At 50.6% G+C, this 14,295-nt stretch overlaps 1 protein-coding gene across 2 annotated transcripts in view; it reads right to left on the minus strand.

Moving 5' to 3' along the window:
* UBASH3A (ubiquitin associated and SH3 domain containing A) overlaps positions 1–14,295 on the minus strand; it is a 43,924-nt gene that overhangs the window by 19,238 nt on the left and 10,391 nt on the right. For both annotated transcript variants that reach the window (XM_041735083.1, XM_041735084.1), the window contains exons 5-7: positions 12,803–12,972; positions 11,641–11,849; positions 1,614–1,740 (exon numbers count right to left, since the gene is read on the minus strand). In XM_041735083.1, the coding sequence (XP_041591017.1) occupies positions 1,614–1,740; positions 11,641–11,849; positions 12,803–12,972 (506 nt within the window). The remainder of the gene's footprint in view (positions 1–1,613; positions 1,741–11,640; positions 11,850–12,802; positions 12,973–14,295) is intronic.

Here is a 14,295-nt window from a genome sequence, read left to right on the forward strand (position 1 = left end):
AGCTTTATTTTCCTAGCACATGGAGGAGGGGGCTCACACCAGGCGAGGAGGGTCCGGCTCGCAGGGAGATGTCTGCTAGGCTTTCACCCACTTAAAGCTGCAGCAAGTTCAGACTCTGGTCGAGCTATGACCCTTCCCTTCCAGCTTCCTGTCCTCCGTCTGGAAAGGGGCGGGGGGGCACAGCCTCAGGGAGCCCCACCCCAGTCTATGCCTGCTCTCCTGAACCCCACTACGGGGGGCAAGCCCAGCCTCCGCCGTGCCTTCCAGAGTCTGGGCAGTCCGCGTAGGGGAGCCCCGTTTTTGTCTGTCTTGGGCTCCTGGCCAGCAGCTGCTGTGCCCAGGCTGTTCCCTCCAACTGAAGGCCTGTCTAATGGGGATGCTCCGTGGCCTTCCCAACACCCAGTATCCTATGCTTAGTGCTCTTCTGGACCAAGTCCCCCCCCCCCCCGCAGGGGCTGGTGGCTTCTTGGGGTGAGCTCTGGATTTAGGGCGATTCGCTCATGAGCCCCCGTCAGGGCCTTCATTAGGTCATTCTGTGATTCGTCCAGTGAGATTTACCAACCAGGCCCGGAGCCAGGTGCTGGGGACACAGGGGGGCGTCCGACATCACGGCCCTGCCCTCCGCGCAGGAACAGACCCTCAGCACCGGGGGCCAGGCCTGCTGTGGGCGCCTTGTCCCATGGAATCCTCCAACAGCCAAGTTCGGGGGTGCTTAGGTGTCTGAGCGCCCTGCACAAGCTTCTCGTCTCCTCCATAAGTCTCAGTCTCCAGATCTGTAAAATGGGGAGTGACATCTCCCATGCAGCTGGGGGTGGCAAGGATGAAGTCCTAACTCAATGTGGGGGCAGAGGAGGCAAGATGTGGAGGTGCCGCTGGGGAAACTACGCAGGTCCAAGAGGCATCTTCCCTGAAGTGGCGGGTGGCCAGGGGCTAGTTGCAGGAGCTGCCCTGCCCCCTGGGGTTCCTGGGTAAGCAGCCCGAGGGCCAGCCTGCCCACCACCCTGACAGCGCCAGGGATTCCGTGTCACCTGTTCGCCTCTGGGGAGGGACCGTCTTCTCCGTGGAGGCCCTGCGGGGAGGCTTCACTCCTGGACGTGCCCCTCGCAGGTGGCGGGGTTCACGTGTCCCCGCTGGGCCCCTGAGCCTGGCCCTGTGGCGGCTGGCCCTCCGGGTTACCAAGTACCAGCCCCTTCCTCTCTCCGAGCACTGGCTTGAGAGGCCCCCATCTTTCGGGGCCCTGGGGGAGGCGACCCCCTCAGGGTCACACAGCTGGCCCATGAGAGAATTGGTGCAGGAGTCTAGGATTCTGGGCAGGGCTGTGTCCCCGCATCTTCCCTGCCCCTGTCCTGGCACCATGACCCCCCGAGTTACAGGCACATGCTGCATGTTCTTGCGATGCCCAGGAGGCTGCCTGCAGAGGCTCACAGCGTGGGGCGGCTGCCCCTCTGCCCAGGGTGGATGGAGCAGCGCGGCCAGGCCCTCAGCACTGCAGGGCACGGCTCTTGCCGAGCCACCCGGGGCTAGGGCTGTACCCGAGGGGCCAAGTCTATCACGGAGTTAACATAAAGTGTGGTTTCCCTTTGTTCATCTTGCAAAACAGAGAATTCCATCACCTGTAAGGCCTGGATGCTGCTAATGCCCCTTGGCATCTGTGAAGCGTGGAGTTCCCCGTTTCGCCGGCCGCTGGCCTCACCGTCCTTTCTGGAGATCAGGTCCATGGCCAGGCTGAAGGTGTATGTCCTGTGGGAGAAGAAACGAGTGTGCTGTTGTCTTCAAGACATTGGGAAGCAACCGTCTGCATCTGGTCATGCGTGTGCGTGGGAATGCACATGACGAGACGGGCAGGGAAGGTCACTGTTGGGGACAAAACGCAGCAGTGTGCTCGAAGAGCCCAGTGCTCAGCACATAACAACTCCTGAGTAAATCTCGTTATGGGCTGAACCATGGCCCCTCGACATCTAGAGTCTTGGCCCCAGGGACCTCAGAGTATGACTATTGGAAACAGGGTCTTTAAAGAGGTAATTAAGGTAAGATGAGGCTGGCAGCGTGGCCCAATTCAATCTTATAAGAAGAGAGTAGGAGGCGCAGAGAAAACACCAAGGATCCTGGCCCCAAGGAAAGACCATGAAAAGGCACCAGGAAGGTGTCCGTCTACACACCAAGGAGAGGCCTCTGGAGAAACTAGCCCTGCCCACACCCCGATCTTGGACTTGCAGCCTGAGACCTTGAGAGAAGAGATGTCTGTTGTTTAAGCCCCCGGCTGGGGTACATGGTCCAGTAACCCAGGCAAACCAGTGCACCATCCTTGTAGGTTCACCTTCTAAGATAGCAAAGGCGTGAAGATGGATGTGGCTGGGATACAAGAGTGAAGGAGCCGTGAAAAGAGACATTAAGATGTAGGGAAACACACAGGAAGGGGGGTGCCTTTCGTGCATGCTGGGGAAAACAGTACCCAAGGAGTTGCAGGTGGTGAGGTAACTGCCACCTGTCCAATGAACCAAGAATGATGCCACGAGGTGGGCACAGAATCAGGGGACCTGGAGAGGATGGAGGGGAAAGATCATAGCTAACTAGAGTAGTATGAACTCCAGGACAGGAGGGCGGTCACGGCAGGTGCTCCAAGTGAGTGTGTCTGGAAGGAACAGGGAGAGGGGCCAGAGGAGGAGAGGGAACAGTCACTTACATCCTCCAGGAACAAGCAAATGGCTAAGTATCCCAGGGGAAATTCATTTCATGAAAGGGGAGATCATCTTTATAAGTTCTACTTCAAAATGATCTGTAACCAACACCCAAAAAACAAATAATCCAGTTAAAAATGGGCAGAAGACGTGAACGGACGTTTCTCCAAAGAAGACATCCAGATGGCCAACAGACACATGAAGAGTTGCTCAGCATCACTCATCATCTGGGAAACGCAAGTCAAAACCACCGTGAGATCCCACGTCCCACCTGTCAGACTGGCTAAAATCCACACCACAAGAAACAAGTGTTGATGAGGGTGTAGAGAAAGGGGAGCCCTCGTGCACCGTGGATGGGGACGCAAGCTGGTGCAGCCGCTCTGGAAAACAGTAGGGAGGTTCTTCAGAAGCTTAAAAATAGAACTACCCAACGACCCAACAATTGCATTGCTCGGTATTTACCCAAAGGATACAAAAATTCGGATTCAAAGGGGCCCGGTGCACCCCAATGGTTATAGCAGCATTATTTACAACAGCCGAGACATGGAAGCGGCCCAAGTGTCCATCGATGGATGAGTAGATAAAGAAGATGTGGTCTATATATACAAGGGACTATTATCCAGGCATAAAAAAGACCAAAATATTGCCAACGACATGGATGGAGCTACAGAGTATTATTCTGAACGAAATAAGTCAGTCAGAGAAAGATAAATACCGTATGGCCTCACTCATGTGGGGAATTTTAGAAAACAAACAAGCAAAGAGAAAAAGAGAGAAACAAATCAAGAAACAGACTCTTAACAGCAGAAAACAAACTGCTGGTCACCAGAGGGAAGGTGGGTGAGGGATGGGTTAAATGGGGGTTTTTTGTTTTTTCTAATGGCTGAGGAATGTTCCACCGTATACAGAGACCACATCTTCTTTATCCATCATCTGTCGATGGACACCGAGGCTCCTTCCACAGTTTGGCTATTGTGGCCATTGCTGCTATAAACATCAGGGTGCAGGTGTCCCGACGTTTCATTGCATCTGAATCTTTGGGGTAAATCCCCAGCAGTGCAATTGCTGGGTCGTAGGGCAGGTCTATTTTTAACTCTTTGAGGAACCTCCACACAGTTTTCCAGAGTGGCTGCACCAGTTCACATTCCCACCAACAGTGCAGGAGGGTTCCCCTTTCTCCACATCCTCTCCAACATTTGTGGTTTCCTGCCTTGTTAATGTTCCCCATTCTCACTGGTGTGAGGTGGGATCTCATTGTGGTTTTGATTTGTATTTCCCTGATGGCAAGTGATGCAGAGCATTTTCTCATGTGCGTGTTGGCCATGTCCATGTCTTCCTCTGTGAGATTTCTCTTCATGTCTTTTGCCCATTTCATGATTGGATTGTTTGTTTCTTTGCTGCTGAGTTTAAGAAGTTCTTTACAGATCTTGGAGACTAGCCCTTTATCTGATATGTCATTTGCAAATCTCTTCTCCCATTCTGTAGGTTGTCTTTGAGTTTTGTTGACTGTATCCTTTGCTGTGCAGAAGCTTCTTATCTTGATGAAGTCCCAATAGTTCATTTTTGCTCTTGTTTCCCTTGCCTTCGTGGATGTATCTTGCAAGAAGTTACTGTGGCCAAGTTCAAAAAGGGTGTTGCCTGTGTTCTCCTCTAGGATTTTGATGGCATCTTGTCTCACATTTAGATCTTTCATCCATTTTGAGTTTATCTTTGTGTCTGGTGAAAGAGAGTGGTCCAGTTTCATTCTTCTGCATGTGGATGTCCAATTTTCCCAGCACCATTTATTGAAGAGACTGTCTTTCTTCCAGTGGATAGTCTTTCCTGCTTTGTCGGATATTAGTTGACCATAGAGTTGAGGGTCCACTTCTGGGTTCTCTATTCTGTTCCATTGATCTATGTGTCTGTTTTTGTGCCAGTACCACACTGTCTTGATGACCACAGCTTTGTAGTACAACCTGAAATCTGGCATTGTGATGCCCCCAGCTATGGTTTTCTTTTTTAATACCCCCCTGGCTATTCGGGGTCTTTTCTGATTCCACACAAATCTTACGATGATTTGTTCCAACTCTCTGAAGAAAGTCCATGGTATTTTGATAGGGATTGCATTAAATGTGTAAATTGCCCTGGGTAACATTGACATTTTCACAATATTAATTTTCCCAATCCATGAGCATGGAACTGGAGGGTATTATGCTGAGTGAAATAAGTCAGTCGGAGAAGGACAAACATTATATGGTCTCATTCATTTGAGGAATATAAAAAATAGTGAAAGGGAATAAAGGGGGAAGGAGAGAAAATGGGTGGGAAATATCAGAAAGGGAGACAGAACATGAGAGACTCCTAACTCTGGGAAACGAACAAGAGGTGGTGGAAAGGGAGGTGGGCGGGGGGTGGGGGTGACTGGGTGACAGGCACTGAGGTGGGCACTTGATGGGATGAGCACTGGGAGTTATGCTATATGTTGGCAAATTGAACTCCAATTAAAAAAAAAGGGAAAAAGGGATCCCTGGGTGGCGCAGCGGTTTGGCGCCTGCCTTTGGCCCAGGGCGCGATCCTGGAGACCCGGGATCGAATCCCACGTCGGGCTCCCGGTGCATGGAGCCTGCTTCTCCCTCTGCCTGTGTCTCTGCCTCTCTCTCTCTCTCTCTCTCTCTGTATGACTGTCATGGATAAATAAAAATTGAAAAAAAAAAAAAAAAAAGGGAAAAAATAAATGTTTTTTTTTTTAACTTATGATGAAAAAATTTAAAAATACATAAAAATCTTTAAAAATCTACCATCGGAGCAGAGAAAAGGAGCAGTAGCCAGACAGGGAAATAAAGGGTTTGTGATTGATTCTGTTTTTAAGATAACTGTTGTTGCCAGTGGGAACGATGGGGGAAAGTCTCAGGAATGGCAGATGGTGCTGGCACGGAGCCCTTGGAGGGCATGGGATGCCCGGGGGCTGGGCTGTGAGGTACTGTGGGCCCGTGGCCCTGGGCAGGAGCTCAGACCACGCGGCACAGTCTGATGGGGGAGAGGGGCACGTGGCCCGAGGCTGCAGGTGGGCGGCCTGGTGGCCGGAGCTGGTTGGACAACCTTCTGACTTCACCTGCCACAGTGGACGGGACTGATGAATCCGGTAGGTGGCGTCTTGGTGAAGTGCAAACATCTCACAAATCCACCGTTGCACAGAAGCTCCCAGGCCGTAGCTGGTGGGAGGATCGGACGGGGAGGTAATGCGCTCACACTCACCGGGGTGACTGGTAAGGGCACACTGCCCTCACTCCTGCATTTTGTTTTGTCTTTAAAGATTTTATTTATTTATTCCTGAGAAACCCAGAGAGAGAGGCAGAGACACAGGCAGAGGGAGAAGCAGGCTCCCTGCGGGGACCCTGATGCGGGACTCGATCCCAGGACCCCAGGATCACGACCTGAGCCAAAGGCAGGTGCTCAACCGCTGAGCCACCCAGGCGTCCGTCACTCTGTGTTCTGAAGAGCATGATTCTCCTCTTGCTCTTCCAATAGTAGGCTACTTTGTGGTTTTCAACACCCAGAAACCTTAAATTCTAAGCATTTGATAGTCACTATTAAAGACCGATCTGTCAAGTGTCTGAAGAAGACTCCTTCCGTCACTTCTATGCTTTCAAAGCTCTCGTCCGTCCAGAAATCAGAAATAAATTCACTTCAAGTGCCTTCCACTTTATATGATTTTCTGTTTCCATTTAATTCCTGGGTTGAGTTCCATATATGAGGTGAGGCCACCCCCAGTACCCCTCATTGATACCCTTTCCTCTCCCTCTGATGCGTCGGCAGGTGTGAAGAGGCCAGGCCTCCCGCTCTCGTATCCGATCTGCTTTCCCTCCTTCTCCCAAGCCAGGACCGTATCATCGGTTTACAACAGCTTTTTAGTATGTGTAGGGTAACCAGCTCCTCTCGTTACTTTTTTTACTTTTCAAGGTTTCTTGAGTTTCTCTCCCATTCATTCTTCCAGATACACTTTTTGATCATCCAATACAGTTTCAGCAAATGATCCTATTGAGATTTTTCTGGAATTTCATTAAACCTGAAGGCTCATGAGGAATTGATACCATTCATGATTCGTCTTCCTCTATCATAAATGCGGTGTGTTTCTGCGCCCTCGGCCCGTGTGTGAATGTTTGCATTTCCCCCCAGGGACCTCATGTCCTCCATTCCCCCACAACTACCACTAGCCCCCACGTGTTCACCCTGAGACCTGACCAGAGCCAGAGCGGGGTGGGGGGGCGCGCGGAGCTCATTGGGAGCGTTTCCCCTGCACCCCAGCTCCGGCCACCAGCCTTCCACCACCACCGCCCCGGACCGTTTGTGCCCATGTGGTGTTTCAATTGGCAAACGCACTTCTCAAAATTGTGCAGTTCTGCAAGTTGTACCTTCTATTTTCAGGTTGTTGCCCTCCTGTTTTGTTCTGGAAACTCCCATTGGCGGGATCTAGCTCATGTAGAGCTAGATCCTTTGCTCGCATACTCTCAGGGTCAGAGGCGAGCTCCCCAGAGGTGAGGGCTGAAGTTGGCCGTAAGTGGACGGAGAGCACAGGTATCCATGCCCAAACCATTGACAGCTCCCTCCTCCCATCGCAGAGGCCCCATTTACGGTCTCCAATTGACAAAGGAAACGTCGGTGGGTTTCCTCTTCCTGAGGATGAGGCGGGGCCTGCACCCTGCTCGTGCCTCCCCACGTGTGCACAGCAGAGCCTCCTTATCTATAAATAACATCTGTGAAGACTGCAGTTGGAGAGAAAACCAAATTGTTTTTTTGCTTGTCTTTCGAATGAAATATAATCAAGATTACAATGAGAGGTGAAAGGAAGGAACTTGGCATTTAAATATTTCTGATCTTCTCTTGGGAGAACTACTTAATGGTCAACCCAGACCACAGAAGTAGATGGGTTGACACTCTCCCTGGCTTTTAAAAGGGGCATAGCTGCAGCCTATGGGGCTGTATGGACCACATTCCCTATTAGATTCCTGGGGCAGCCGTAACAGGGCACTGCAGACTGGGCGCTGAAACGACAGACATTTATTGTCCCCGTCCTGGGGTCCAAGTTCTGGGATCCAGGCGTGGACAGGGTTGGTTCTTCCCGAGGTCCTGCTGGGCCCGGGAATGCCGTCCTCTCCCCCTGTCCTCATGCCATCCCCCTCTGTGTGCATCTGTGTCTTGATCTCATAGAGACACGGGTCAGATTGCATCAGGTCCACCCTAGTGACCTCCTCCTCCCTTAATCACCTCTGTAAAGACCCCATCTCTACTGTCCCATTCTGGGGCGCTGGGAGCCAGGACTTCAACACAGGAATCTGAGGCAGATAGAATTCAGCCCACAATAGCACCTTTATTACATCCGAGGTACTTGCCACCAACATGCTCTGTGGTTTTGGAAATTACTGGGTGGATATGGCTTCAGGTGCTGAAAATCCTCTCATCTTGGCCAGAAGACAAACTGTTCTCCAAGCTCTAACACTCCCGGCCTCTCCGCTCTTTGTTCTGGGTTATGTGACGTACATTTTCTATGTGGAGCGTTGAGAGCCACTTTGATTCCTGAAGACACTCCCCCTTCGTATCAAGCTGGTCACCTCTCGTCTCCTTCAAGGTCACCAACAGGTTTCGGGGTGTGATTCTGTCGTGCAGTGATTCCAAAGACTCCCAGGACCACAGCAAGAAGGCTGAAGTTGAATTGGTGACGGGCGGTGGATGTTTCAGTGGCCAAGCAGAACCGCATGGCTGCAAACTCATACCTAGAAAGGTGTGCCCTCTGGCAGGTAGGGGCTGCTCCAGGGTAAGTGCACATCTGTTCTTGGGCACATCCGTAAGGCCAGCAGGTGACACATGCCAAGTACCAGTCCTGCAGCCCACGCAGGGGGAGGTATGTACCTGTGTGTCCACAAGTTAGCCTTTGGACGGTGCCACCAGACCACATTTCCCTCTACTCAACAGATTAGTGATGGTGCCACCAGACCACATTTCCCTCTACTCAACAGATTAGTGATGTGTCCAGTCATTCAAGGATCATCTTCTAATTTAAATAGACTTCGGTGTTTAATCAGGTATACTTTTGGCAGTTCTAAGCGACTTTGCCAGGGTGACGGAGTCTGACAGCAGTGCTGGGGATCTGCCATCGGGCCTGTAATCACACGTCACAGTGTGTCAGCATGTCTTGTCCTCCTCCAGAGAGGATGGGGGTGCTTCCAAAACATGGCCAGTCAGACACCCCACGGGGGAGCCCACTACTTAGTTTTCTCTCTTTTTGTTGCAATTTTTCTTGGTGTTTATTAATTCATAAGGAAAACTTGTCTTTAGGAAAAACAGTCCCAGAAATGTCAGGCTTAATTGGTTATGTTGGTCACAGGTGGTTGACTGATTGCAAAGCAAAACATATAATGGCCACACACTTGTCTTCTACAGAGTCTTCACTGGGTAGTTCTAGAAACATCTGGGTTTGCCAATTGGCCCATGGCAGTGAGGCTCTCCCATCCTGAGCGGGGAGTGGAAGACCTGTCCCGCTCCTCCTGGAACTCAGACAGCGGTGGGGGCGTGACCAGCATTTCCCAATTTGCTTAAAGCATTGATGAGACCTGGTGATGGACAGAGTTGGTTCTCAAGGAAAACAGGTGCTTCCTTAGTTGTGTGACACCATCCGGCCTCCCCACTTTCCCAGGCCAGAGTGTTCTCCGCTCTCCAGGACGGGGGCTGTATTGGATTAGCTCTGCAGTCCCGCGGGGCTCCAGTGTGACTTCGAGGTAGCCCACAGGGCCCATGGCCATGTCCACCCTGGCAAAATAGTGCTTCTCCCAAATGACTGGTCTACTGCATCTGGAATGGCTGAGATCGTTTGGTGGAAACCGTATCCCTTTCTGCATCGGGTGTGGGAGGGCGGGGATCTCCTGGCATGCATGGCGTGTGCAACCCCAGCCCTGGATTTGTCTGACTTCTCCCATTTACTCTCTCTCTGACCCAATGTCTTTCTTTTCTTTAAATTTAAAATGGGGTGAATTTATATTTTGAATAAGTAATGCACACATATGGTTCAAATATTTACAAATCACGGGAGGTAGAGAGCAAAGTCTCCTTCCCAAGTCTTCTTCCTTCTCCCGGCCCTTCCCCCAACCCCCAGGCGACCTCTGTTAGAAGTTTCTAGAGATGCTCCTTTCCAGGGAACTTTTAGGCACAGGCATGCGTAGAAATACATATCACACACATACATGTGCAGACAGTTGTGTTCTGCTTCACCCTTCCCTGCAAATAGTTCTGTGCTACACACAGTTCAGCAACCTGTCTTGGATTTTTTCAAATCAGCACATAAAATACTTCCTCTTGACCATTTTTAAGCACTGCGAGTATTCTATACGGATGTATCACAACTTATTTCACTAATACCTTATTTCATAATTTCATGATCCCTTTTACAGACAGTTTAAGTCACGGTGGAAAGCACACGCGCACCTTTTCCCAGTTATCCCATCAAACGCTAAGCTGCGTGCTGCTGTGCAGAGATTTTGTAGATGCTCTTAAAGACCCTGGTCCGCTGGCTTTAAGTTAATCAAAAGGGAGATTATCTTGTGTGGGCCTGACTTATTCCGCTGGAAGGTCTTTAAAGAAAGGCTTAGGGCTTCTCTGACCCTAAGAGGTTCCAAGTAGCATCTGTGTCTGCAACTGCTCCCTGTCTGCCTGGGGAGTCCGTCCTGATTGTCACACCGAGACAAGCACTTCGATCACCATGGTTTCCAGAGGTTATGTGGTTTCCATGGTTTCCTTCACTCCCTCCCTTCTTGCCTGCCTGCCCCTGTGGAGCTAACTCCAAGAGTCACACACGGCACTGCCTTGTAATAAATCCTTTAATGGATGTGTATATACGTGGTGCGTAACATATACATGTATCGTAACATAAATAATATGACATAAATAGAAACTATTATATTATCAATACATAATTTTCATGTATTAACTATAAAATATATATGTATAAATATATATTATATATGTACAAAACATATACAATAATACATGTACATTTATACATATATATATATATATAAATTACTATTCTGTTCTACTTCTCTGGCTACACCTTAACTGAATTTGGGGGACCTTTAGCATGTAGTGGTGAAAAGTTGAGTGAAATTGTTGGTGGAAAGCAGAAGCTAGAAGCAGTGAAGTTGGTCGTGTAGCACAGAATATCTCTAAGCACAGTGTTAAAAGCGTGGCCCGTTTTCTTCTCGTTGCTCATAGTGACGCATGTCAGGAGAGAGATTAATTGAGGGAAGAGAATTGGACAAAAGGAACCAATACCTGATGGTTCCAATCAACCTCAGCCTCTCCAGATGATGCTAAAAATGCTCAAGTGAAGAGATTCTCCAGTTGAACGTGAAGAAGCAAGCCACCAGGAGGCCTATAGCTTCTAGGAAATGAGTTTTGCCAACACCATGTGAGCTCAGGAGAGGACCCCGAGCTTCAGATGAGACCCTAGCCCTGGCCCAAATCTGGGAGACCCCAAGCTGAGGCATGCTCAGACTCCCGATGCATGAAAACTAGGAGATATTGAATGTGCGTTGCTTTAGCTGATAAGCTCATGGTCGTCTGCGTAAAGCAATAGACTTCACAGTTGACACACTGAGCAGGAGGAAAATAAAGCCAAGTTTAGGATCTCTGAGTATGATCTCTTATGTCCATAATGAGGAAGTTGTTTTTGTAGTCATTTTAGGATTATGATGTCAAAAGACAAAGAGAGTAATTCATGTTTTCTGAACACCATCCTCAGAAAACCATGAATTGACCAAGATATGTACTGTATACCTGCAGGGATAATGTCGCCAGCATGGAGAAAGCAATTTTTACCAACGAAGGAATGATCTAGAAGCATACAAATATGGCAACCCCTGTTTTCAGAAGGACATTCTTGGGCATTAACTCAGGGAATGATGTCTGGGGTGTCGCTGGAGGCAGCACTCACCTGTGCTTAACCCAGGTGTCAGACTCGCTGGCTTGCTCTGTGTAGTTCTCGGGTAGGAAGCCCCGGCAGCCCGTCCGCTGGGAGATCCCAATCACCCAGCCCTTGCTGGCTTCCTCCTGCTGAGTGGGGTCCACGAAGATGTAGTCACCGGGACTTAGTGTCAGCTCGTCCACGTTCTGAGGTTTGTACTGGAAGAGGGCCCTGAGGGTCTGGAAAAGAGGCAAGTGTCTTCCTGTCTCAAGCAAGGACTTGTGCAGAGAAAGATGGTATCAGGAGAAGGATGACAGGGGCCTCTTGCTTCTAGGCCCCCGTGATGAGTTCTAAGACTCCAAGGCACTGTCCCGGCCTTTGGTGATAAATGGTGACAGAGGGTACCAGAACGTGGCTCAGGATTCTTGGGATAGGTTTGGAAATGAATTCTGGTGTCTACCTATCTGTTATCTATCTCTTATCACTATTTACTTATCTCTTATATGAAAGATCTTAGAGCATAATTAGACTTTCACATCCACCTTCCTTGGCATGAGTTTATTCGTGATTTCTCATACAACATGGAACACGGTGGATTCATTCATGCTAATTCCGTGGGCCTGAAAGGAGCCCGGCACACTTTCTATTTAAGCCAATCAATGTAGGACGTCCTGCAATAAGGCTTCATTGAAATCATCATTTAAACGAATTAATCAGCGATACAATATATTTGTAGATTTTTGCAGTAGTCTGTTTTTTATCGCCAGAATTGCTACCATTCTTTTTTCAATTTTTTTTGTGTGTGTCCGCACTCATATGTAAAAGAACGAGAGTTCCAAATTGCACAGAAGAGAAAATGATTTTAAAAACCCAACCACGGGATCCCTGTGTGGCGCCTGCCTTTGGCCCAGGGCACGATCCTGGAGACCCGAGATCGAATCCCACGTCGGGCTCCCGGTGCATGGAGCCTGCTTCTCCCTCTGCCTGTGTCTCTGCCTCTCTCTCTCTCTCTGTGTGTGACTATCATAAATAAATAAAAATTAAAAAAAAAAACCAACCATAAATGGTCTTCGTTTTCCTGAAATGCCTCCAGAGGAGGGCTCCTGGGGGTAAGCTCTCTGTCGGGTGGGCAACCATTGGTTCCCATGGGGAGGCGGCTCTAGCTGAGGCTCCCAGGCCCGGGTTTGCTCACCTGGTAGTGCACGAAGCGCATGTCTCGGGAGTAAAGTGCGGCAGTCCACTGGCAGCTGTGGCTCGGGTGGATGGCTCTGGCCAGCTGCTCCAGGGTCCTCTGGTGGTGGGGGTAGAACTTGTGGGCCAGGGTCAGGTGCAGCTGCTTGGTGCAAGGCTTCACGGTGCAGTCTGTGAAGTCCGGGGAACACAGGGTTGAAGGGGGCTCTTACCCACACCCCTAGCACTGCTCCTAGGACAGCCCCACAGCCCGGAGTGGTGGGGCAAGGCCTTTCTGCATGGTGCCTCCTGCCTCTGCCCTCTCCTTCCCCCTGGGCACCGGGGCTTTGTTGGTAAGGCCAGGACGCCCTCCAGACTGCACCATCTCCTGAGTTCAGCTTATAAGGGAGATGGTGGGGTACTGCAGATTTTACAAGGAGTAGGGAAGAGGAGGGGTAGAGATATGGGTTGGGGTGTTTGGAGCCTATCGATTGGCAAGCTAGTTGCCCAAACAGTTGGTTAAAGTGGACGCAGTGGACAGCTTCTCCTTCATTCCCCGGGGTGTGCACATCTCTCAGCCCTCAGAGTCAGCCACGCAGAGTCAGGCCCTCTCCATCAGTGGGTTTGGGTTCAGCCACAATCTCAGGAAGAAAGCACCAGAGGCCGCTCAACTGTGTCAAACATGACAGGATCGCTAGTATTTTGCTCACTTTGGTGAAGCAGGAAGCCCTCGGAGTGGCCAACCCTGGTCTTTTTGGGTGGCCTCTGCCCTGGTGGCCCCGGCCCTCCCAGTCCTCATTCCAGGGCCCTGGCGTCAGCCAGGATCTGCTTTCAACTGGGCCACAAAGGAGTTTATGTTCCGGGGAGGTGGCGATGGACAGGAGCACCCAGACTGTGGTATCACATAGGCCTCCTCTGCTCCTTCTGGAACGGTGACCTTGGGAGCATCTCAATCTGACTCAGCTTTCGTTTTGACAGTAACAGCTTGGAGACAGTGACAGCCACCTGCTGGGGCTGCATCGAAGCCATTCCCTTAATTCGCGTCGTTTAGTCAATACTAGCTACCTGCCACCTCTCCCGGGGGCAGCACACACCAGCAGGTAGGATGTGTTCTCCCCTGGAAAACATCACGATGTTGCCATTGCTTCCTGGACCCACCTGGTGTCTCCCCTACACGAGCCTTTTAGCAGCAACTAAGAAACTGTAGAGGGGAGAAGGCGAAGTTGCGATGGTGTGTGGGTGGTGCGGAAATTCCTTTCTTAGGTGTTTCAGCACCGCGGGGGGGAGGACGGCCTTGCCACGTGAGTCAGCGTGGCCTGGGAAAGACCCATGCTAATTGTCATCGGTGTGATCAGTGAACCACACACCACTTCTGAATGGGCCCTCGTCTGCCCTCCGCAGCCCCTGTCTACGGGGGCGTTCCACTGGGTGGGGACAGAGGGGGACACACTTTGTCCTGAGAGGGGCCCAGGACACGCTGAAGCCCATGGGCCCCTCCCCAACCCTCGGGGTCGG

This window comes from Vulpes lagopus, chromosome 20 (genome assembly GCF_018345385.1).
Source record: "Vulpes lagopus strain Blue_001 chromosome 20, ASM1834538v1, whole genome shotgun sequence".
Taxonomy (NCBI): domain Eukaryota; kingdom Metazoa; phylum Chordata; class Mammalia; order Carnivora; family Canidae; genus Vulpes; species Vulpes lagopus.